Here is a 25,644-nt window from a genome sequence, read left to right as displayed (position 1 = left end):
TTGGTCTTCCGTCTTACTGGATGGTAGTTAAGAGAAAGGCTTGCTTCTGTCTCTCGTCCCTGCCTTTCCCCTCCCGCTGCTTTAAATATTGAACAAGGATAATGAGGCTCGCTTTCTATCCCCGGGCAGGATGGCAAACGCACACACACTCACACACACACACACACACACACAGAGACACATGCATGCATGAACAAGCATGCACACACTCACACACACTTGGACGCATGGGCTCATGCAAACACAAAGATATGAATGTGTACACAGACACAAAGACACACAATGATACAGATACAGACACTGACAAACACACACACACACACACACACACACACACACACACACACACACACACACACACACACACACACACACACATACAAGCAGTCATTAAGATGTGCTTCACAGAGCATGATTATTATTGAGTTATTACATAATAAGTCATGGCTTTTTCACCCTCTCCATGTGTTTTGGTGCAAGTACAATGTATCTTGTCTGTTCCTTTGACTCAAAAAGAAACACAGTCGTAAAAACATTTTTAAAAGTCTCAAGCTTTTATTGCAATAATAATAATATATCAGTTATCCTGCTGTTTCTACTCTTGTATCAGCAATGCCCATTCCTTGACCCAATCAAATCCAGACAGTCAGATGAGGCTAAAAATGATTATCTTTGACAAACATATTGGATGGTATTTTATAGATTTCTGTTTTATGTTAATATCTTATCTACTGTATATATAGTAACAAATCTTCTTTCAAATTGTACAAAACAGAACGATGCACAGGGAACACAAATGGGACAAGAAGACCATAGTCATGTCAAACCAAGTCATGAGACATGGCGTGTCAAACATCATACACAGCAGGATTTAAAACTTTCATGACACGTGTCTGGCAATTCGACCAGACTGGGGTGAACACACCGGGAAATGCTCAGTGACTTTCAGTCACAACGACCGGCTGTAAAAACAGTAGATAAGCGGTATACATAAAGCTGCAGATGTGCGTAACAGAACCGAGAAATGATTTTCAAACAGCTCGCACCCCCCCCCCCCCCCCCCTCAAACAGAACGTCCCTCCTGTCATTATTGGCACACTGCTCCAACTTGGAAGCAGAAGGTAAACTTTCACTAGCTTGGCGTGTTGAACCGTGGAACAGCGGTACAGAAGAAAGGCTAAGGGTGGGCTAAGATGAGGAGAGGCCAGTTGCGTTAAGGGTGTGTGTGTGTGTGTGTGTGTGTGTCTGCGTGTGTTAATGTGTGTGTGTGTGTGTGTGTGTGTGCGCATGTTAATGTGTGCATGTGTTGATGTGTGCGTACGTGTGTGTGCGTGTGTGCGTATGTATGTGTACGTGTGTGGCGCTTGCGATGCGCGTGCGTGAGCGCGTCCACGCGGACAGGTCCCGTTGCGGGGGGGGGGGTCAGGACGACTGACCGAAGGCGGCCTCCGTGTCCAGGGGTCTCTGGACGATGACGGCGTGGGCCAGGTCGGCCTCCTCCAGGCTCAGCCCCCCCTCCTGGAGCACCCTGGAGGGCAGCGAGGTGGTCAGGACAAAGGGGGGGCAGGTTCTCTGGCAGCGGGACACAAAGTCATGGACATCGCTGATGCTGGAGACGGACGACCGGCACGGTGCAGAGAGAGGAAGAAGAGAGAGATACGTGAGACACGGAAGAGAGGCGGAGGAAAGCTCTTTGTGACAAGACATTTTGCAAAGTACCTGAATGGTCACTTTGTGCACAAAATCCGTACTAACAGACACGCATTGATTCCAAAAGAATGAACGAGTCACATTGCCATTGTTTCCATTTCTGGCGGGCGCGCTCATGATAAGCACTCTTCCGCCGGCAGCATATTGGCAACGGATGTTTTAGTGAAGCCAGGAGATACGATTACGATGGTTTGATCACCCAGACCGCCGTATTGTCCTTTAAGCCCGCTATAATACTGCCCTTTCTACGCGCAGACAGAAGCGCTTTCACAGTCGTTTGGGTTTGATAGTAAAGCATTCTATCCCAAAACGTTTCACGATGTGGAAGTGTGTGTGTGTGTGTGGTATGTGTGTGTCTTTGTGTGCTACACATGAACACACTCTCTCTCTCTCTCTGCCTCTCTGTCTCCCTCTGTCTATTAACCTCCACAAACGGCAACACCATCTATTATTGACACCCCAGCACCTCAAGGCACACACAGGCCATCCTATAGTGAGTCCCAGCACTTCACTCACTTTGCACGCTTTACGGTGGCCTAACAAGGGGTTCGGCCTCCAGTCCATGTGTGTTACTAACCCTGTTATATTAAAAAAAAAAAGATAAAAGCTGCCTTTGGGTTATGCAATCCCTCCGGGGATTTTATAGATCCACTCCATCGCTCTGCCGTCTCAGATTATGTCTTTCTGTGGGGCCGGGGCCCGCGTGTGTACACGCGTGTGTGGCGTGTGTGTTGTGTGCATGTCGGTCGGGGGGGGCTTACGTATGGAGATGATGGGGAGGGCGGGGTTAACATGAACCATAATGCACTACGCAGGCCTCCTGGCCCACCGCACTAGGACCGAACATTACGTAATTCGCCGAGAGATTACAGTGCCCCTCCTCCTCCGTTTTTCCCCTCCTCACGCGGCAGATGGAACATGCATAACCCGGTACTAAACCCTTTTTCTATTTTACCAGTGTTCTGGTATTAAACCCTCGAAAAAAGAGTAGTCGTAGTACTCAGAAAGCGTGGGAAACCAAAAATAGCAAAATCAAAAAATAAAACATTCCAGCTTGTGTTTTTTTTTTTTTTCCACTGTTGACCTAAATATGACTTGAAGTCGTTGATCTATCGGCACGATTCGCACGGCAGCAGGGCGCCGGCGGCAACGTGACACCCACCGATGCGATAGGTTGAAGCGCTGCACCAGTCTCCTGCCGTCGGCCAACCAGATCTGCAGCGAGGTGACGGGCAGGGCATGGTCCAGTGTTACCATGGGGATAGGAGGGGACTCTCCGTCCTCGTGCACAGATGGCGATCGGGCCACGACTCGGGGTGCCACACTGGGGGGCAGGGTGGGGGGGGGGGGGGTGGTGAAAGAGAGACAGGGATGATCAAAGAGTTGTGGAGAAGGTGCATGAATGATGCATTTCGCCCCGTCCTCATCATCACAGGGATACAGGTTGGGAGGGCCGTACGTCTCCCTAGAGGATGGTGGTATTAGCATTACAAACAGGGCCCGTGGCTGTCAAGTCTTCAGGACATGGTGTTCCTCTCCTCCCCTTCCTGGTCTTTCCGGCTGGTGTTTCTGCTCCTTGGTTTTAGAGGGACACCTAGTGGCGGATCTTGCTATTGCGCACACATTCGAAAATTAAGCTGTCTGTCTTTAAAGAAATCCACTAATCTAAGTCCTGATATTTAGTGGATTGATAAAGAAAATGATTGAAAAATGTATGGATTATAACCTTGGATAAAAGATTTGATCTGAATCTTAAATCTTCTGAATGGCTTAGGCGGGGGGGGGGGGGGGTCTCTGTGTATTCTGATTGAACTCGACTAGAAAAACAATATAAAAAGTATTAGTGGAATTAAAACCACTCAAGGATTTAGTTCTGACGAAATCTTCCAAAGGGCCGTCCATGATCCACATCCTGCTGAGCCTCTCACCTGCCCAGTCGGTAGCCGTGACCACTGAAGGCGTGGAAGGCCTTCTTCCTAGGGACGTAGAGCTCCTCCGTCAGGTCCTCCACGTTGATCTCCAGCTCCTCCTCCTCTGCTCGGCTCTCCCACTCCACCGGGAGCTCCCTTGGATGAGAGAGAGCACTCAGAAGGGGGTGACGATGACAAAGTCAACCACAATCGCTATAGTTCCCTCTAGGTCCCTCTAGGCTCTCTGCCCCCTCGGAGACCTGTGTGGTTCATTCATTCATTGAACAGTCCAGAGGCTTTCCCCAAAATAAAAGCCCTTTCCGATTCGATATGAAGATGGATGCGCTTTTATTTTCGATATAGCTTGCCTTTTTATGTCCTAGCGTTGACGAGATATTCCCAGAGACCGTTTGTATTCTTCTGAATATGGATTTTACCCTCGCTTTATGGTGTCCAGGAAGTCTTGGTTCTCAGGTGTGGCGTAGCTCCGGAACTCCTGGTCGTTGACGGTGAATCCGTCCTTCCACAGCCTCACCACCATCTCCACCTGAGGAAAGCTGCGTATTTCAACTTTATGCCTATGCAACTGTCTATATGCCTCTATTTTCATATTATTAAGGACCCTCCTGATTTTATTGCACCTACAGATAGAGAGCAGAAGAGGGAGAGGGTGAGGGAGAGAGAAAGCGAGAGAGAGAGAGAGAGAGAGAGAGAGAGAGAGAGAGAGAGAGAGAGAGAGAGAGAGAGAGAGAGAGAGAGAGAGAGAGTAGTGAAACATAAAATATCCAGGTATGCAAATGGGTAAATGGTTCTGGACTAAGAAGTGTGTGATTATGGACCCCTGAAAGCAACCACTAATGTAATGAACATCTTTGTGATTACCTTTGAGGTTCCCGTGGCATCATAGCAGATCTTCTCCACCTCATCCAAAAGATCCTCCACCGAGAAGCTCCGTCTCATTGGAACCTCCTCACCTTCAGCATCACTGAGAGCATGACACAAAGCTTTCTGATCTTATGGAAGATAAATAGCTTAACTTTTCATGCTTAATTGCATCAAAGCTTTTTACTTTTCACATTAGATCATCATTTGTCTGACTGTTATTATAAAATAATTACAAATATTGTATAGAAGCACCTACTTGAAAACAGATTTATATATTAACAGTTATACCTAAAATAATAGGCTCACTAACTTTACTATTCATTATTATGGCTATGTTATAGCCTACCTACACCTATTGTTGGATATAGTTTGATAGGACAATTCACATGTAAAGATATGACATAAACCCACCAGTTGTCATCATTCGCACTCCCTGTATCAGCTATGTTTTTCATGGCCTTTTTTATTTTCCATCTATGGAAAAAAACACAAAAATAAGAGTTAAACCAGGGCCTATCAAGCAAACAATGAAAAGGGGGCGTAATCATTTGTAACATTTAATCGTTGGCAAATGCATGTGGTAAATCAATTATACCAACATGATAGAAATCTATCAACACATTTCAGAAAAGAGGATGGCTATCGTGTCGATAGACACGAGAAGCACAGAAACATGGTAGGGTACATTATATAAGGGGGCGTAGACTATGCAACCATGGCGTGTATATAGCGAAATAAGCCCAGCGTATTTAAAACGACAGAAACACCTAATCTGCATACATGTATTTGTTAATAGCATAAATCCTCTTTACCAATCCGTATTCAGTCGTTAATCCGTGCGTTAAAACGCGCAGCCATAAGTTAGGGCATGCAGCCACTCTTCTGCTGAGCAATATCTGTGACGTAGGCACAGTGCCGTCTGCAGCCGCGCTGCCGTCATGCTGCTGAGCACAGCGGAATTTTACTACCAACTTCACAAATGTTTACGACTGAGGAGACTTTTTTGGGGGAGAGGAGTATGCCGTGGTGATTAAATACTGAGACTGTAAATAAAATCCTTTAGCATTTAATGCGTGTTGTATAGTGTCCAAATCCACGATTGAGTGTATTGTCTTAATTGCACACGCTTGATTACGCACGCACCCAAACACACGCTTCGTTACTTATTGGGATGAGGTATGGTCTTTCCAACTGGGCTCCAACAAGTAGTATATGAGCTTAATACATAAATACGCTACTTATGTAGGCCTAGGTTAGAACCCATTTCGTGACATTTTTGATTTATTAGATTTATCAGGACAATAAAATACAGCACAGGAAATGTAACACAAGGCAACACATTTGTATTGGACTAGTTGTCAACTTTGATATCAAACTATACCAACGCACAAAAATAAGCTTCGAGTGAGTGGGAACAACAAACCATATTTAATCATGCAAATAACTCCATGAAGTTGTTCATGTCGTTGTCATGTCACTGCAGCAGAAGTCATACAGAGGTTTTAATTAATTCACAGCACCACCAGAAAGACGAGACACCTGTCAAACCCCCGTGCCCCAGACTGACGGCCCCGGACTGGCGGGTCCGCGCGGCGGCTTCAGTCTGCCTGCTGACAGCAGAGCGGAGCGACAGAAAGAGAAATGGCGCCTCGGTGCTGCACTCACTGAGGGGAGGCAGTGCTTTGGAGCCGACCGAAAGACTGAATAAGGGACACAAACACACACACACACGCGAGGGGAGCGACATGGTGAACACACGAAAGAGAGCACGGCCTCTGCCTAGCAATCCGTTCATCTCGTCGAGGACTAGGTCGTCGTCCAGAAATGAGCCAAACTCTGAGGAACATGTAAGAGCCGGGGTCTTTTCTTTGCCGGCTAGTTAGCCAAGCTATGCTATGGGTGCTAGGTAGCTAACCGTGGCCTCTCGCTTGTTCTACATGGCTTTATTCACTGCGAAACGTGACCCAGTGCGGTTGTCACCGTGTCAGCGGGCACACAAGCCTCTGTCCGCTGTTGTTCGCGAACGTGTCATTCGTGTTTTTGGGTTTTATTACCCGTGTTTGGCTGCAGAGTGGCGCCTTGAACTCCAGGCTAGCTCCCCAAGTTGAGTTCCCTTTGTGTTTGGGCAATTGCTGTCCGGCTGACTTGTTATGCTTTTGTCTTCAGAAATTGACAGCCTAGCGGGGAAGTGTTTGCTTTTTTGACGTTAGACCGAAGCCGTCCCTGCTCTACAATTGTGTTCGGTTGCCGGGTTTGTCCGGATTACCTTCGCGCCATTGTTTGGTGATAAGTGAAGGGCTCTAAGGGATGCTAGCCGCTAGCCTGGTAGCTCTATGTGGGGGAAGGGAGTCCCAGGTTCACAACAGTTGGCTGGCTTACACCTAGCAGGCTTGAACTCAGTGAACTTTATCTTGTTAACACCCCTCATACAACTCAAGCAAGGCAGTTCATGAGCTACGTTTTATAGACGGCTTCAGTATATCGGATTTTCGTTGCTTTTCTCAGATACCCTACAGCCAGCCATGAAGTTAAGGTCTGGATTACTTGGATTGGTTGACCTACACAGTGACCAGGGGTGAAACATGTAAACAATGAGATTTTACAGTGCTGTCACAATGTCAGGGACACACTGGCATAATCAGACATCGACAATATGGATTTGTATTCAATTAAATTCATTGGTTACCCCTTCAACATTGTCTTCCTCTCAATTCCTATTTTTTTTAAATTATTTTTAATCTTAAAACATCCCAAAACGAGTGTGACAATTTTTGCTTAGTGTTTAGTGCGTTATTGCAAACAACCTTTCCTATTGATCTTATCTCAAAATGCAAAAATGTACCCCTGTTTGCATGTTCATTCACCTTGGATACCCCAGTTTTGTTATTGTGCTATTGTAAGACACTGACACCGCAGATTTAGCAGACAGTTGCTATTAACAACAGTAACAATGTTATATCAGAGCTGAAGTTACACAGTGAAGGTGTGTTCATGTTGGCTTCTCATTATGTGAAGATTCATTAAAAAACATTAAAAATGATCATGGTTCACCCAATACATTCTTGCTTCCTTCTGTCCTTTTGAAATCCCTTTTATGTATTTTCTTCTTTCAACTCGGCAGCATAACAAAGAACCACAAGGTTATGTTTTTGTGTGTGTCTCTTTGTTATTGTTTTGTGTGACTACTGCAGTGTGCTTCATAGGTCTGCTTGGCTTATCGCTTGCCTGCCTCCCCTTTTAGAAGGAGCCTGTGAGTGACGTGAGTAGTCCCAGCAGCCCGAGGATGTCCCCTCCTACCAAGCGGACGCGTAGACAAATTAACTCCACCGCCAGCTCCAGTGACACCTCTCCGTCTCCCCAGACCAAGGGTCAACGGGTCAACTGGGACATTCCCACTTATCGCACCAGGTCAGCAGCCATCTGAGGCATATGTCGTGACCGTTAATGTCATGTCATTTACATTTTGATCTCTTTTCATTGTGCTCATCTATTGCCTTCGAGTGACACTTTCATGATGACACTTAGACAAACCAGCGACATTATCATTTTCGTTTTGACAAGGTCATGTAAAAAGACATTCTGCTGTTCCCTTGCTGGAAGACATGATAGCAGATTTGAGTCACCTTGGTTTCTGTAGTAAATAGCGTCTAAACGTCTTTCTGAACTGTCGACATGTTCCAACAATAGTACCTGTTATACAGCTACAACCGAAGCTACCACAAGAGTCCTTAGAGGATGCTAATTGGAAATCATACCCAGTGCCGGTTTAAAATTTCCGCTGTGATTATGCTTTCAAAATGGATATTGTATTGTTGTGATGAAATATTATTGACACACCCAATGATCTTTTTTTTTTCCCAGGCTGTCCTCTCGCACAATGCAAAATGGACACGGTAAAGACACAAACCTTCACAGAGAAATTACTCATGTTGAGCTCTACATCTACTTGGGGATAATAGGCTGCTCTGGTGGATCAGTGGAGACCACTCCTAACGTGCTCCCTGTATGTTATGTTTTGGTCAACACCACAGCCCATATGAGCCATCGCGACGAGGCGGGAGGCGGGGAGGATCACTCTCGCATGAACGGTCATGTGGGGCTGAAGCGGGTGAGCTGCCGGGTGAAGAAGAGCCAGTTCGAACACCTCAACCAAAGCCTGCTGTTCGACCAGCTGGTCAACAGGTAGCCAGTCTATGCAATACACTACACTATGCTCCTTCCACAACTCAGCTTGAACTGGAATACATGGGTATGGTGTCCTTGGGTCCAATGGGAGAAGTGTAATAATCGTCATTTTGAAAAGCAAGTTTATTCGTCCATATATTTTGTGAATATCCATATTTTGTCTTGTTCTCTGTTGGATTCCTTATATACTCCAGCATGGAAGTATTGTGTTTATTGAAAAGAGGAATGCCCTCCGTCACCGGTGGCTCATGTCATGTGTTGTTCTGTGCCGGTTCTCAGCACTGCCGAGGCTGTTCTGCAGGAGATGGACAACATCAGCAGCATTCGGCAGAACCGTGAGGTGGAGCGTCTGCGCATGTGGACCGGAGACACTGAGGAGGTCTGTGTAACGCACCTGAACCTTGATTCAACCGGATACGGTCACGTTTCGCAATTTTCCCAATGGATATAATATTAAAATGACAACCTTTTTTCGCGCACTACAAGATTACTCGAGTACTCGCTGAGATTCGGACCGTGTGTCAGATTATAATATTTTGGTATTTCTTGAATCCCTAGACACCACCCAACCCTCCCCTCTGCAGACAAGAGCTCCCTGTTTTTTTGCACACACCGACAATGGTGGTGTGAATGTCCGTTGTAAACAAGCCCTTTTCCTTTTGCCTTCTTATTTAGGAGAACATGGACATGTACTCACGAGTCAAGCGCCGGAAATCCTTGCGGAGGAACACGTTCAGCATACCTCCACACCACAAAGTCCTAAGCAAGAAAAAACAGCAGGAGGATGATGATGACGACGACGAAGAGGAGGAGGGCACTGAAGGTCAGTCGACGTTAGGCAAACGGAAGCAAGGGCTCAAAGTTGCAATTCGGTTCTTTCACTGAAGGATGTATCCATGATGTCAAACACCTTCCTCCAAAAGATGTCAGGACTTACTGCTTGTCAAGAGTTGACAAAGTGTCTTTGCCTCCATTTTGGCAGTGTCTGCGTAGGCAGGCCTGCTGTTATTGTGTCGACGTCTGTTCTCGACAATCATGCAATTTAATTTGTTTTGGCACGGCAACCAATAGCAGGAAGCTGGCTGTCTGGGCTGGCGTGGTGGAATGTTTGGAATACAACTTTTAATCTGTTGTTCAGTTCAATTCGGAGGAGAAGTTTGATTTTGTAGAAAGCATAATGGCATGCTTCTAGTGAAAAGGTGTTTGTTGTGACTCTGCTATGATTCATCATTCTTTATTCGTTCTGCGTTCACGGAATCTGAAAAGCAAGTTGGTTGGCCGTCTTTCAGAGTCTCACGGCGAGGAAGAGGAGGATGCAGAGGACGACGACGAAGACGACGAAGGGGATGAAGCGGAGGAGGCGGGGGAGGAAAACGGCCGGCCATACAACCTGCGGCAGCGCAAGGCCGTGCAGCGATACGAGGCCCCGCCCATCGGTGAGTCTGGCATGAGGCTCACAAATCCGACCTGTGTCTGATGGCAGACAAGCTTAACTCGTGGGGAACAGGGAGGTTCACTTTCTCTCGCTTCGTATTTATTTTCGACCAATCGTGTTTTTGTAGGCGGGGATTGAAAGTGCCTAATTGACGAACACAAACTCTGCTGGCCAAAGGTTTCAAATGAGCACTGTTTGGACTGGCCACTCGCCAATTTACATCTACTACCTCATCCTGAAAGCTTCATCCACTGAGTTTTGTTAGGTAGAATAGATCCGTAATGAAACAGAAAACAAGGTGTATCTCCGCCACTTGCATCTTCTGGTTGCCGGCTCAGTGCCGTCTCTCCATAAGATCTGCATATGTAGGTGTGATGGATCTATGATGAGTCTGGCACTGCGTCTTGATGTTAGTACATGAAGCCATCTGTTTTATGCTGAAGGGCTGTCCCCGCCTACGAGCAATCCATTCTGACAATTTTTTGTCTATTTTCATCATTCATTTCAAATTAAGAAATGAGTATAGTGTATAGTATAGTGTTAATTATTAACCATTACTATTTGTTTAATTTTTGTTATTGTTAGGGTTACAAGAAATACCAAAAAAAGACAAAAATCCAAGGCTTTGTTATTATTCAGAAGAATCCTGCAATGGTTTGCACAGATTTACACATATGGAAAGTCTGTTTTATTGTGTGTTTTAAACTTTCTTTGTGCGTCACACCCACACAGAGCATTTAATCTACCTGAATTCTATTGTGTTAGCGCTAGATGGATACACTATATACTGAACAGTGTTTTTTGCTGAACAGTGTATATAGTGCATCAATATTCCATACAGTGGTTTTAACGTTTTATCCCTTTGGGACATTTTGAAACGTGAGACATAATTGGATGAATTGTGTCTTAGTTAGACTGCTGTTGACAGCCGGGTAGTTTACTTTGTATATCGCCTATTGTGTAGAAGTATTGATCGAACGATGGCTCTGTATAGAAAGGTGCTGCTGTCTGACTGCTGTCTCCTGCGCAGGTATACACTGCTAGACACACAGTTCCCCTAGTCACATCGCTGTAATTCAGAGTCTGAATATCTGTTCAATATCTTATATACAGATATACTGTTGAATAACCTTTTCACTTAAAAATAACAATATAAGCTGCTATTGAGATGGGATTCTTTTAATTTACCATCACCACCGTACACCGTTCCTGGCGTTTATGATCAAACTTGTTCCATGTGGGTTATCCCCAGGTAGCCAGCCAGCAACAAACCACTAACGATTCTATTTTATATTCAACAACAATGAAACCTGGGGAGAGGGGACTGATAACAATGACAGCATGTGCTTACCATGCCAAAACATGACTAAACAGCAGGACCCGGCGACTGATCAGTCGTCTAGTTGCCTGTTAAGGGGTCAGCCTAGTTTGTTTACGTGGGTTTGATTTGTCTTGCTTCATCCTTACCCTTTTTGTTTGCCTTTCTTAGAGCCTGTGAACAGAAAACAAAGCAACCCGTCCCTGTTCGACACCCACAGATCTCCAGCCAGAAGAAGCCATATAAGGTTGGAAGGCCTTGTGTTGCCTAACTTATACCCGAACACATTTGAATGAAGACCGTCTAAGCCTTGTCTGTGTGAGAGAGGACAGTTGGCAGCGTGCTCGTTGCCGCAGAGTTATATACCCGGCAGTAATATCAGACAGGGTGGTCGCTGGTTTTCTTGAAAACAGATGGGCTTAGGCTGGTTTTCGACAGGCGAAGCATTAGTCATAATGTGGGGCTGTGAGGCTGAAAAAGGGCTCATCTCCCTTCCCTCCCTGTACCCTCAGAGTGAAGAAACACGCCATCCACAGCAGTGACACCTCCTCGTCTTCGGACGAGGAGCGCTTCGAGAGGAGGAAGAGCAAGAGCATGACGCGGGCCAGGAACAGGTAGCGGCTCTCTTCCAGGGCCTCTGCCTCTCTCTCTCTCTCTCTCTCTCTCTCTCTCTCTCTCTCTCTCTCTCTCTCTCTCTCTCTCTCTCTCTCTCTCTCTCTCTCTCTCTCTCTCTCTCTCTCTCTCTCTCTCTCTCTCTCTCTCTCTCTCTCTCTCTCTCTCTCTCTCTCTCTCTCTCTCTCTCTCTCTCTCTCCCTCCCTCTCCCTCTCTCTGTGTCTTAGTCTCTCTCTTTCTCTCTTTCTTTTGTTTTCTTCTTTCCCCTTATTATATACACATGGCCAATATGTTTGACGTGTGTTCCTAGGTGTTTGCCGATGAATCTGGGCACCGAGGACCTGTCTAGCGGGGTGCTGCGGGACCGGGTGAAAGTGGGTGCCAGCTTAGCAGATGTGGACCCCATGAACCTTGATAGCTCCGTAAGTAGAGACAGAAGGAGGTAACACCGAGGCGTGAGCAAATCCCGGACCGAAGCAAAGTGGTTACCCCTGACAGTAACTTGGGTGTAGGTCGTGAAGCCATCACAGCAGGCACTCTGTTGGCCCAGTGTTAGTAGAATTGATTGGAAACATGTTGCACAGAAGCTTAAACACATAAACACAATGTTGAACACACAACTTGAATTGTTAGCTCTGTTCAGTTACTTCATTGTTGGCAACGTTCATCAAAAGAATGAAGAAGCTAAAACATATTCATCATCGGGATGTTATGAAACAGGAAGGGTGGTATGGCTTCTTGTGTACAGTTGAAGGTTTATTGACTAATACTTCTGGTGCTCTCTTCCCTAGGTGAGGTTTGACAGTGTGGGAGGGCTCAGTAAGCAGATCCAGGCTCTGAAGGAGATGGTGGTGTTCCCGCTACTTTACCCAGAAGTCTTTGAGAAGTTCAAGATTCAGCCTCCGAGGTTTGGAAGTTCCCACACAACACGAGCAGCATCCACAGCTATCGATTACACACATTGATTTGTTTATTTGCACTAACAAGGTGCATAAACTCGGTTGAGGTACATCTTGTATGCAAGCTCAGAAATCAGGGATTTCTCACTTAGCCAAAATCGTGACGTGTTGATGGTTATATCATTTGAAACTCATGGCCGTTTATATATTTTTCATGTCTTCATTTTCCAAGCAGTGTTTGAAATAAAATTTGGATAGGACACTTAAGGACACTTTGCCCAGAGTACCGTTTATTCAGAGTGCCACAACGAGCCCTATACTTCTTCTACGGCAATGCTTTTCATCTGCTCTCATTATTGTCTGTCTAGTTATTTAGCAAATCCTTTCAGAATAGACAATGCACAGCAGACCATACAATCACTCTTGTCTTCAAGCCTGCATACAAAGGATGCATACAATTACAAGACTGAGACTTGAGTGCAGACATTGAACACTTATTTCCCTCCTCTGCCTCTTCGGTATTGCTTCAAACATTAAGCCTATCCTCTTCATCCCCTTCTTCAGAGGCTGCCTGTTCTACGGCCCGCCAGGAACGGGAAAGACCCTAGTGGCACGAGCGCTCGCCAACGAGTGTAGCCATGGCGACAAGAAGGTGTCGTTCTTCATGAGGAAAGGAGCCGACTGCCTCAGCAAGTGGGTCGGCGAGTCCGAACGGCAGCTGCGCCTGCTCTTCGACCAGGTGGGTCACCGCAAAACCCCTGGCTGGAACCTGACTTCACTTTAACCCAGTGCATCCACATAATGCATTGGCTGACACCTGACTTTACTTCAACCCAATGCATCCCCATAATGCTGATACGATGTGTCTAAGTCATCCTCTTCCCCTTCCACCTCCACCCCTAAAATACGTTATTTTTGCACGACGGAGAGTGGACCCTAATGAATTGCAGTAAGGAGTGCCATCAGTAAACACTATCGTCCTCAAAAATGCAATAACAAGTTTTTGATGGGAGGCCATTTGGATTGTTCTGTCATTGTTCCTCTCGCTCCAGGGCAGAGCTGTCATTTTGTGCTTTTGATGCAAACCACTTCCTCTCTCGGGCAGGCGTACCTGATGAGGCCGTCCATCATCTTCTTTGATGAGATCGACGGCTTGGCTCCTGTCCGATCCAGCAGGCAGGACCAGATACACAGGTACGGCTACTCTCTCCGTTGGCGAATACCTGTCAATTATAAACAACTGTCAATTAGAGAGAGTTTGGCTTGTGTCCAGCAGTCTGTGGTTTCATAAAACGAGCGAGGAGTCCCTAATAGTTCACTTGTTTATTTTTAATAGCAACTGAAACCCCATTGTACATCCTGTTTAGACAAGGGCAAAAATAACTATTCAGAACCATTGAATAAACAATGAATGTTAGTCATTCGAACCAACCCAATCGCAGCAACAAAATTTATTCCTCAAAGTGGCAAAGTAGAAAAGACCTCTTGATTCAGGGGAGGTGATGTTTGACGACCCTTGCGTCCGTTGTTCCTAACACGTCTGTCCTTTTTTCCCTTCCCTCCTTCCACCTCCTCCACCTCCACCCCCTCAGCTCCATCGTGTCCACTCTGCTGGCCTTAATGGACGGGCTGGACAGCCGCGGGGAGATAGTGGTCATCGGTGCTACAAACAGACTTGACTCTATCGACCCCGCACTCCGAAGGCCGGGCCGTTTTGACAGGGAGTTCCTCTTCAGCCTGCCCGACAAGAAGGTGAGGGCCAAGCGAAAATGTCTGCTGGCATGACGGCATTGTTTTGACTCGGCGTGCATCGACCCGACACCGCAAACAAAAAGACATGGTCGTGGGGGGACGACTTTTGTCTCCGTGGCTCGGCTGTCATGTCACTGCTGTCAGCCGAGCGGTCGAAATGTTTTCGTTTTTTCTCACCACAGTATCAAAACAGTGCCTGATTTTGAAAAGTTCCACTCTGAGGCACATGTGGGGGGGGGATGTGGGGATATAAGGTGGTGGATCCATTAAGGCAGTTCTCATTTCCTCAACGTGCTGTTTAATACGAGCAACATGCGCCTGGGAGGATGTTAAAGTGTCATGCCGTCCATGCGCAAGCGGTTTGTGTGGTTGCTGGATTTGTTGTCCTATTGTGATCGACGGAACAATCCCGTCGCCGGAGAGATAATTGCGAATGAGAATGAATTGCCGTCGTGCACGCGTGCCACGCGATGCGCAAATGGGCCCGGGCGCCGAGGGTTGGGAGGTTTCCTGCCCGTCGGGTCCGTCCTAATTGGTCGCCGCGGGTCATTTGTCCGCACAGCTGGAGGGTTGGGAAGCGAGGCCTAATGTGCGCCTGGCGTCCCCAGTGTTGAGCCCTCGCACACCTAGGGGGAAACCTGGCCATTGTCGAAGCAGCATGGCTCTGCCCCTGTTTCCCACAAGTCCCCTCCTACTGTTTTGCATGCTGTCGAGATTTTGTCTTTTTATCGTTGAATTTGTCTGAATCCGTCTGCGACCTTGCTCCCCGGGGAACTGCGGTTCAACGTGTGGCTGGAAGATGTTTCAGATTGCAGAAAGTGGGTAGAAAAGAAGGCATGCTTGAGTCGTGCTGTCGTGCCGGCTCCTTTGGGTTTGCGTTGTCTTTTTAAAAGACGGTTGCAAGGAGGGCATTCACAAGGACTCACAGAACACGTGTTTGAAAATCTTGCCTTGAAGAGCCTTTCAGTGGTGCTCTGTTTCCGCGAAGGGCCGTCGACTTTTCCTTTGTGTACTCGAGGGTACTTGTTAACACTTGCGTCATTCTTTCAATTTTTTTCATGTTTGATTTGATCTCCTTTTCTGCAATGATTCATTGTTTGTTGAATAACCTATGTCATTTTTTGCTCCGACCCTTTTCATCCAAACGCTACTTGACGATAATGGTGGTGCTGCTACTTAAGTGAACAGGCTGTAATCTGTTATTGGGTTTTGTAACAGGTCATGTCTGCAGCGGTGCACAACAAACGCGTAATCGTTTGCAGGAAACACTAGTACACTCTAGATTTATTTTGCATTATTGATCTCTTTGCTGCTATTATATATCCCTATTGAATAAGAGGGCATGTGCACTGGCCTGTTCAAATGCAATGCACCTGTTCCATGAACAGGTACATGACACTGTTTATTACATCACCAAACCAGGCACGCACACACAAACACACAACTGTTCTAGGAAGCAAACTTGGCAGCAAGGACCCATGATTCCTATCCGATCTGTCTCTTCTTATATTGTTCCTCACATTGTCTCTGAACTCTGACCCCCCGCAGGCCCGAAAGCACATCCTGGAGATCCAAACTAGGGACTGGAACCCCTCATTGGCCGAGCTGTTCGTGGACGAGCTGGCAGAGAAATGTGTCGGTAAGTGCAACACAAACCGTGGCAGCTCACCCTAGTCTCCACGATAAAGGCAGCCATACTGTGTTTAAAACCAGGGGTAGGTGATTGGGAAAAACCACTGGGGGTAAGCTAGATTTCGAAAGTATCAACCATCCCCTCCCTTCATGCCTCCCTCCAAAGACACTTGTGACTTGCTTGCTAGCTGGAGCAGAGAGTCTGCCAAACCTTGTAGAAGACTGGTCAAGCCTAGGTAGCCAGGTAGGTAGGTAGGTAGGGAGGTTGACAGACAGGTAGGCCATCCAATCATTTCATTCTGCTCAGAATGAAATGATTGGATTGACTTGATTTCTGTCAGGATGTTAAAATAATTTCAACAGATGTGTCAAAAATGCATCTATAATACATTGCATGCCATAGCTAAAGGGATGAATTAAAGAGTTTCTTCAAGGCCTTTAAAAAAAACTATTGGAGACATATTTTGGAAACCCTGATGATCATTTTCTCAAAAAAGGTAGTACATATTTGCTGATGTCAACTCTGTCCCTGCCCTTTTAATTATGTCTGACTGTTGGAAGATAGATATATAGACTGTTGAAAGACGGCATGTAGATAAAGTTCGGCCAATACAATTTCTATGGTTTTCTAGACTAGAATATGAGCTCCACCACGAGGGACCGGTCTAACCTCCCTCTCCCTCGGCCCTCCCAGGCTACTGCGGCGCTGACCTCAAAGCACTTTGCACGGAGGCCGCGCTGATGGCCCTGCGACGGCGCTACCCGCAGATCTACAGCAGCAGCGTCAAGCTCCAGCTGGACGTCTCCTCCATCACCCTGGGCGCCGGCGACTTCAGCAAGGCCCTGCAGACCATCGTCCCGTCGTCCCAGAGGGCCCTGGCTCCGTCGGGGCGCGCCCTGGACCCCGCCCTCAGGCCCCTGCTCGACCACTCCCTCTCTCTGGTGCTGAAGTCCCTGCTCCGAGTGTTCCCCCACGCCGTGACGCAGCAGACAGACAGGGACAATGCAAATGGTAAGGATGTCTCCCTTGGTGGGGGACGGCTGGCCTGGGAGTCAGTTGTTACCGCTGCTACTATTACTACTTTGGTCCCATCAGTGGTCTGTTTATTAGTTATTTCGTCCCTCCCGGTTCTCTCATTGTATCTAATGGGAGGGTAGTTGAACTAATTTGGCCACTGAATGAGCCGTGACCGGTGGAAGGGTTCTGGTAGGAGTTGCCCCAATTAATTTTCTTTTACACATTGCCCAGGTTTCGAGTACCGGATTACATTTTAAAATTCCCACGATTAAACTATTTTTATCATTTTGTGGTGGTGTATATCCTAAAGAAATTACACAGGTTTTTATTTTTGGGGTAATAGAAATAGGAAAATAAAAGTGTTGTGTTCAGGGCTCAAGGCTTCCACTGGTGGCACTAACTTGTTTATTTGGTGGCACCCTAACAAATGCGGTGCTTTGGTGCAGCGTTGGCATGTCTTTTGCCTGGGAACCATCAATCTGTGCACATTCATTTGAAAAGATTCACTCACTTAAAATAAATTTTGCAAAAGTTCCCTCACCGCCTCCTATATCAAAAAGCTCTACAGACTAATAATCACAGCCTGCTTATTAGGTATAATACCCAAGTTATTATTTATTTTCTTTTTCCGGCAATCCTCCATAGAGGATAGTGTATTTGTTTGCAAGCTCTTGAATTGCACTATTGCCACCGTGCAATTTCATTGAAACGTTGCACAATAAAAAAAAACAAGCCTTTTTTTTTTCATCATTTGAAGTATGATCATTTGAAGTAGGCACTTGTGGTTTGTGTTTCCAATGAGCGCGCTCACACCGGTGCCGACATGCAGCCGCACTGCGACTTGAAGCACTGCTCAAAACCTCGACGTGTATCGCAGCGCCGTCCATCACTGTAAACAAAGAACAAGTCCTAAAATCAAAACTTGTTCCCCTTTCTTCTCCGCGACGCTGCACGAGGCAGCGCTCGGCTGGTGTGTGTTTACCAGGGTCAAGGGTGGGTCCAAATGCCACTGACTTCACCCGCGGAGCACTGATATTAACGTTGTGCTTTTTGAGGTGTTACTCCAATGAAACATCTTTTAACAAGTTAGGCCGATCCAGAAGTGAAATGGGGAACACATCGATAACGTAAATTTAATGTCTGACGCGTCTCAGCCCAGTTCCTAACGTTACACTGCTACCGTGTTTGGGGAGAACACTAATATTTAATGTCTTTTTTTTATTATTTTACTTGCACCGATGCCACCTAGAGTAGTATCACCTTGCATCCACATAATTTACTTTCGCAATCATGAGTCCTGATATATCTATATAGATGTATATCATTTTCCTTTTTACTCGACAAAATTACCTCTGATCCACAAAATAAGGCGTTGTATATTCTGAAATGATTTGGAGAAACCTTTTCATTTGCCCGCTGATTTGACGCAGTAAACCAGGGATATTTTAAGCTGCATTAACCCGCTTGTGAGCTGTTAGGCAATGCATCCAGTCAATGGAGACGCAAGATAAATCAGTGTTTTCCTCCTAAGGTAGTTTCCTTTTCATCCTACTTGCGATGAATAGTTTATGAGAGGGCCCCATGGCACTGCTAATACCTAAAAAGCCTTTTTGTTCAACCTCCATTTATGTTTATACTACCACACCTTGCCCATTTTCTACCAAACCCACACCCATACACATACCAATACACACCCAGACATTTCTCATTGTCTAAACAGTGTTCTTCATTCCAGGCGGTGACAATCAACGGCTAGAAGAGGATTTATGCAGCGACGACGACAATGAATGCTCCCCCTCCATCTACGATGTGAACCCCGCTGGGCCCACCCAGAGCCTGCTCTCCTACCCCGCCTCTCACAGACCCTTCCTTCACTTCTCAACGTAAGTCCCGCTCTGTCCTTTCCTTCATGGGGAAATCAGAGACCAAAGAGCTTGGTGTATAGTCACACTCCAGAAGACCAGTCTCTTGCATTGAGTATTATATAGATTGAGTTGGGTTGTACAGCTCTCTGCTTCTAGGAGTGGGCTGGAAGACATAATACATTAACAATACTTGAAAAGCAGACACGTGTTGAAAGTGAAAGTAACACAAGTGGGAGCTAAATTATTCTATTTATTCATCTGATTTTTTTGGATTAAATAATAAATTAGGAATGAGTCAGCACGACTTAAAAAATTGAGGCAATTGCAATAGACATGCAGACGGGTAATTCCCATAACTATAGCACTTGAACCACGACTGATGAATCTTGAGTGCGCTTTTGCCGGTTCAAAGCAGCCCATATCCCAGCCCCACGACTCGCTCCACTGTCAATGAACCACCCTTAAAAAAAAAGCAAGAGGTCTGGACTACAAATGAGCAGCCATGCTCATGGTGGGCGCCGGGCTCCGACGCCGTTCGTTAGTGGACTGCAGAGGGCAGACGAATGTAGTGTCTGAAGATAGGCTGAAGACAGTCAGAGCAGGCTCCCCGTATTTCCTGTGGTTTTAGTACCACCTTGTGGCCGAGCGCAGTGCGGTTATGGATTGCAAAGAGGCTCTTATTTATTATTCATTTGATTGCCTCGGTCCCATTGCCGAATTATTCAAATTGTATTGTTGTTGTTCATTGTATTTCCACAGCAAAATTTTATGTCCTTATGTGTTTGCTCTTATATCTTTTATATATCGTTTAGAACTCTCTCCAGCAATTGCCCTCAGTGACTAGTGCTCACACTTGGAGGGCCTTCGTAATTTCCCATGATAATTAGCATGGGGCTAACGGCTGACCCCACGGTCTGCCTGGGGGATTAATGCCTGGCATCGCTATTGGCGCGGGGAGAGACATTTAAAAGGAGCGGACGATTGCACCGTCGAAGGCAGGGGTGTCGTTATTGCTAAAATAATCAATTGAATCATGTGGTGGAAAATACCATTAAAGCTAATTGCTTCTGACTCCGTTGTTTGTTTGTCTTAAGTGGCCTGTTTGTTTTCAAGCCAGATGATTTTCAGTATTGCATTGCAGCGTCTGAGTCAGAGGGGGGGGGAAGAGGCAGGAAGGATTTGGCGCTTTGCTGGTTAAATGCATCGGGGGGTCGATGGGTGAGGGGGGAGGAGGCGAGTGTCTCAAAAGGCTGGAGGCATTCTGCACCACCCATCCAATGGAGACCGCCCCTGTCTCCCGAGGGAATGAACCCCACCTATATTTGGTGCCTGACCCATAACGGATGAGCCGCGGCGGGCGTGCCGTGCCTCTGGAGTGAACTCTCGATTAGCCCTGGAAGATATGGAGGGATTTATTAGGCCCATTACGACTTTAAAATTTGGATATAATACAGCTACGGGATCTCATGATCTGTCCTTTTTTAGGTTAAGAATCCAACCAAGGTTTATTGTATTAGCACTGGGGTTCATTACAGTCAAATAAAACGGTAATTTCACACAATATCACACTGTACTCGTGTGATAAATCGGAGGTGCGGGTACCATCTCATATTTAATTTAGACTACAAGATTACGTATCCAAATAGGAATATATTAAATTCCGTCTCCATAATACGACGCCGTCTGAAAGACAAACGGCACGCAACGGTGAATCCGCTGCCAGGACGACACCTCAAACTCACTGTCACTTCTCTTTATGCTCGCTGTCTCTCTACCTTTTTGGGCTTCAGCTCAGTGCTCCAGCAGCCAACGGCGTATCGGCCCCGGCTGCTCCTGGCCGGGCCCCCGGGCTCGGGCCAGAGCTCCCACTTGGCCCCTGCCCTGCTCCATCACCTGGACAAGCTTCCAGTGCACCGCCTGGACCTGCCCACCCTCTACTCCGTCAGTGTGAAGACTCCAGAGGAGTCGTGTGCTCAGGTTAGGACGGACACACACACACACGGACACACACACACACGGACACACACACACACGGACACACACGGACACACACACACGGACACACACACACACACACACACACACACACACACACACACACACACACACACACACACACACACACACGCGCGCATGCACACACGCTCAGACAGACAGACTATCTCTGCTAGTACTTTGCTTTCAGTATCAGTTGCTTTTACTGCACACTTAATGTTTGGAGGATTTAAAAAAATACGCAGGCACACACACACATTTTGAACAATATATGGCTTTTTCGTATTGAGGCCATTGTATTACCACATGTTAGCCCGTCTTTGGGAAGATAACCAATATCACTATCGCTGCAGCCCTACAGCCAGCTTTGTGCGAGATGGTTTGTTAAGCTCACAGTGCAAACAGTGCCCTTGTTCCATGTGGACTGGCTGGCACGGACGGCATTGGTTGTTTCTGTTCGTCTGTGTCCCCATTCTTTTTTTTCATCCTTTTTAGGCTTTAAAAAAAAGACAGAATCAAAAAACACTTTTACAGCTTCCAGCAATGTGGCTGGTAGTGTGATCATCACTACAAATGCTCCCATTTAATACATCATTTGTCCAGAACACCCGAGTGCTGGCAGCATCTCATGAAAAAGAAAAAAAGATAGAAAACTCTGGGGTTTAGTTTTTAAAGTAAACCCGTTGCGACTCCTGTTCTCTTTGGTGCTCATTCCAACAACGTGTGTGTGTGTGTGTGTGTGTGTGTGTGTGTGTGTGTGTGTGTGTGTGTGTGTGTGTGTGTGTGTGTGACGTGTGACGTGTCCCCTTGACGTGTCTCCCCTCTCGCCGTTCCTGCAGGTGTTCCGGGAGGCGCGTCGCAGCGTGCCCAGCGTGGTGTTTATGCCACACATCGCCGAGTGGTGGGAAGCCGTGAGCGAGACTGTGAAAAGCACCTTCCTCACCCTGCTCCACGACGTCCCCTCCTTCAGCCCCGTCCTCATCCTCGCCACCATCGAGTCCCCCTACTCACAGCTGTCCGAGGAGGTAGGCACGCAGACACACACACACACACACACTTGACAGTGCTGTCAAGGGTGTTTTTATTCTCGGAGATTACACCTTGTCATTCATGCAAACGTTTGCCGCCTGCTGCTTCTCACTTTTTAAAGTGGTCGCGTTCGGTTATTTATTTATTTATTTAGTCACGGATACACACGTTATTTGTTCCGCCAGCGTTTTTCTGATTCTAACCCCAGTCAAACATGTGCTTGTGACGGTTGTGTAATGGGACTGCTACACTAGAGGTGCCACCAGACACCAGCTTAATTGTGAGTCCTTCATGTTCCACCGGTTCACCACTAGGGGGTAGTCTTAAAGACATCCAAACCTAAATCTGTGTTCTCTCGGATGCCTGAGACGAATTGATCCTAAGGGAGACCATAAAGGCTAATCTTATTTTCTCTTAATCAAGCCCAATATTGATTCATAATTCTACACAATTGCACCAATGTTCTCAAGGTTTCTTGCCTGATAATTAAATGTTTTAGGGAGGTGTCATAAAAACTATGGCCTGTGAAGCCCTTTGATTAAGGGCTACAGAAATACAATTAGCTCGGCATGACGGCATGTTTTTCCCTTTCAGTGTTTCACCAAGAATATAAATAGGAAAGCGCTTTCCTCCGCTTAACCAAGCCATCTCAAATGAAGAGGCAACATGCTGCTGGTAGACATATAGTAGCGTGCTGGTATATACTCTGACTTTAAATGTCATGCCTGGGGTATACAACCGGCTAGAGGAACAAAGCCAAAGGAAAATTGAACTGCGCATGTTTACTCACCACAGTTTGAAATCTCACTTAGAATGTCAAAACAGTGAGTGAAGTCCTCTACACAGGGAGCCTTGGAGCGGCTGAATCCACATCTTCTATTGCTAAAAACAACAACATTTAAACGCCTGCACATAACGGTTCCCTGAGATACTGGAAATAAATCCTTTTTATTACACCAATGACAAAATGCCAATACTCCACTGCCAAAAATCCACTGTACTGTACATTGCGCAAACGGTTGGATCATTTTATATCATATATAGATTGTAAATATAATCTTGCAGAGAAGGGCAAAGGAACTAGGGATGCTGCAACATATTGGGACCAATGTTGATGTTTTCGGATGGCAATTATCATCCATTTCTTTTTGGTTTGTGCTAGTGGGCAGCATTTATCCTCTGTTCTCCTCTCAGTAGCCCCCCTTCACTCCTCCATCCCAATGTATCATCAACTCTCTTTTCTGGGAGATAAAGGGCAGTCTGACCACCCGCGGAGAGTTAGCCTCAGAGAGGGGTTGGGCGTCATGAGGAGGAATTAAGAGGAAAGGAGACAGAGAAATACGGAGGGGCGCGCGCAGGGGGGGGGGGGGGGGGGGGGCTCCTATCTGGCAAGCCAGCAGAAGAGCTAATTACGTCTGGGAGCCCTATGCCTTCACCCCGGGACACACACACACACACTTCAAAATCGATGTGTGTGTGCTTGCATGTTTGTGTTCTCGCAGGCCTTCATCCTGCCTGAGCTCCGGGCTGAGGGGGGCTCCTGGGATGGTTCCCTCTCGCTCAGTGCTGGACTCACATTTCTTCGTTTATTTTCTGTTGCCTGTTTAGTTCCTTCCCCTTTTTTAATTTAGTCGATCTTTGTTGCTATTCGCATTTATATTTTCGCTCTCTGTGCGTTCGTCCTTTTCTATTCCTGGCTTTAATCTGTTTTTCCACTTAGTTATTTTTTCCTCGGTTTCTTAACACGTACCGTATTCATTGCTTGCTTGCTTGCTTCTTTCCCCCCCGCTCCGTCTCCCGCCCACTATTTCACAAGGGGCCATTTTTAACCAAGACCGCATATGCTGTTTTCGTGGGCTGTTTGAACGGGATTTCCGCGTCCCTCAAAAGGCCTTACACGTCAAAAACATGGCCCACCGCTTTCCACGCCACATGGTCAACACTTTCCATTTGTCCCTTTGACCTCATCCGTGGATTTATTATTAATGTTATTACTTTTTTTTGGTACATATTTGAGTGAGAGGGGTTTGGGGGGGGGGGGGGGGGGGGGTGCGCGGTCGGAAACTAGCTGTCAAATCCAAAGGGAGCACTTGCCTCTCTGCCGGCTTGTCCGTCCTGGTGTACTGGTGCTGCCCCATTGGCCCCCTCGGCCCTTCCGTCACAACACCACTCCAAGTCGGGCTGACCGCTGACATCCAGGGGGCTCCCGCGCTGGAAATCCAATCAACACTCCCTCTCACCCCGGCCAACCTCCATCGGATTGGCTGCCCCCCCCCCCCCCCCACCCACCCCCCCCCCCCCCCCCCCCCCCCCCCCCCCCCCCTTTCAAATGGACTTAAGATGGATTCCTTTGAAGAGCGCCCCGACCCCCCCCCCCCCAACCCCCTCGCCACACCCCCACCTAGCTCCATTTGACTCCCGAGTGCGACTTCAAAACAGGTTTCCAATCTAGACATCAGTTTGTCTTTAGCGGCGGTCGGGGGTGGGGGGCCCGCTGCCGCCGCTGTTCACGGGAGCGTGCGAACGGCGCTCACCCCCATCAGGGGGATTAAGGCGCCGCGCCAGGGTTTGGAGAAACGCTGTCACCGGGGTTCTGCCCGGGACCCTGTGCGCCGCACGGTCTAATGGTCGTGGCCCGTAAAGGGAAGGAAAGCGAACACCTGGCCGGTCCAGTGGTTAAGAGTGTCGGCTCATTCTTTGGTTTTCCGGAATTCGCTCGTCGCGGCTCCTAGTGCGGTTTGCCACTTGCAGCCACACCTGAGGCGTTTGCCAGAGCGGCAAATAAAGAGGCTAAAAATATGGATGAGCAATTAGAGGCTGGACGATGAATGGAGAAATAAAGGGTCTCATTTATTACACGTTGGAAAAGTGTGTTATTACTCGGAATTTCTCGTGTGATCCGACCATCAGTATTCCAGTGATTAAACACCCACGTCTAATGAAATGAGTTTAAACTTTTCTCTTGTCTGCTTTTCTTGGGTTTCCTTCATGAAAGGTTCCACAGTTTAGGGCTAAGCCGTAGCCTATTTTAGACAATACCAAGCTTTTGGACACATCTGTTAAAACGAGGATACAAAAAGCCTTCTTTGATGTGTGCTTGGCATATGGGTGCAGCAGAAGGACTGCCCCCCAGTGCACACAAATAAACAAGCCTGTTTATTCTTTATTTCTTTTTAAGCAGGGATGTGTGCTGTGCATAGTCTTGCCACTGGCTAGTTGCTCTACTTGTGAGGGATAAATTGTTTGGTTACACGATGCGTGGGTCTTTGAGTCCGCTCTGTCTCAAATTGTTGTCTGTTATGAACAGGGTTGAGAGGTGTCTATGCCTTTTTATGTATTATTGTGTGTGTGTGTGTGTGCATTTAGATGGACACACGCGCACACACAAACAAACACAC

The 25,644-nt window shown here is 46.9% G+C and overlaps 2 protein-coding genes across 4 annotated transcripts in view; one reads left to right on the top strand and one right to left on the bottom strand.

Annotated features, from left to right (window-relative positions):
- Positions 1–554: 554 nt before the first annotated feature.
- Positions 555–6,669, bottom strand: ubxn2a (UBX domain protein 2A). Of its 2 annotated transcripts, none has more exons than XM_084483964.1 (7): positions 6,560–6,669; positions 4,917–4,979; positions 4,503–4,605; positions 4,058–4,167; positions 3,639–3,776; positions 2,873–3,034; positions 555–1,609 (listed from the first exon to the last, which is right to left on the bottom strand). In XM_084483964.1, the coding sequence occupies exons 2-7, from the start codon at positions 4,958–4,960 to the stop codon at positions 1,423–1,425; spliced, it is 744 nt and encodes a 247-aa protein (XP_084340090.1). In that variant the 5' UTR covers positions 4,961–4,979; positions 6,560–6,669; the 3' UTR covers positions 555–1,422. The 2 variants fall into 2 exon arrangements, with proteins under 2 accessions (XP_084340090.1, XP_084340089.1); XM_084483963.1 differs by lacking the exon at positions 6,560–6,669 and adding an exon at positions 5,318–5,408.
- The window catches only part of atad2b (ATPase family AAA domain containing 2B), a 74,680-nt gene continuing 55,221 nt past the window's right edge, over positions 6,186–25,644 (top strand). For both annotated transcript variants that reach the window (XM_084483962.1, XM_084483961.1), the window contains exons 1-19: positions 6,186–6,352; positions 7,747–7,913; positions 8,367–8,398; positions 8,537–8,687; positions 8,970–9,069; positions 9,366–9,513; positions 9,980–10,126; positions 11,615–11,690; positions 11,956–12,057; positions 12,367–12,478; positions 12,848–12,963; positions 13,520–13,694; positions 14,061–14,149; positions 14,548–14,707; positions 16,256–16,346; positions 17,034–17,351; positions 19,093–19,240; positions 21,013–21,199; positions 22,057–22,242. In XM_084483962.1, coding sequence (XP_084340088.1) covers positions 6,251–6,352; positions 7,747–7,913; positions 8,367–8,398; positions 8,537–8,687; positions 8,970–9,069; positions 9,366–9,513; positions 9,980–10,126; positions 11,615–11,690; positions 11,956–12,057; positions 12,367–12,478; positions 12,848–12,963; positions 13,520–13,694; positions 14,061–14,149; positions 14,548–14,707; positions 16,256–16,346; positions 17,034–17,351; positions 19,093–19,240; positions 21,013–21,199; positions 22,057–22,242 — 2,607 coding nt within the window. In that variant the 5' untranslated portion in view covers positions 6,186–6,250. The remainder of the gene's footprint in view (positions 6,353–7,746; positions 7,914–8,366; positions 8,399–8,536; positions 8,688–8,969; positions 9,070–9,365; positions 9,514–9,979; positions 10,127–11,614; positions 11,691–11,955; positions 12,058–12,366; positions 12,479–12,847; positions 12,964–13,519; positions 13,695–14,060; positions 14,150–14,547; positions 14,708–16,255; positions 16,347–17,033; positions 17,352–19,092; positions 19,241–21,012; positions 21,200–22,056; positions 22,243–25,644) is intronic.

This window comes from Micromesistius poutassou, assembly GCF_964030765.1.
Source record: "Micromesistius poutassou genome assembly, chromosome: 19".
Lineage (NCBI taxonomy): Eukaryota > Metazoa > Chordata > Actinopteri > Gadiformes > Gadidae > Micromesistius > Micromesistius poutassou.
This window is presented reverse-complemented; position numbering and strand designations above follow the sequence as displayed.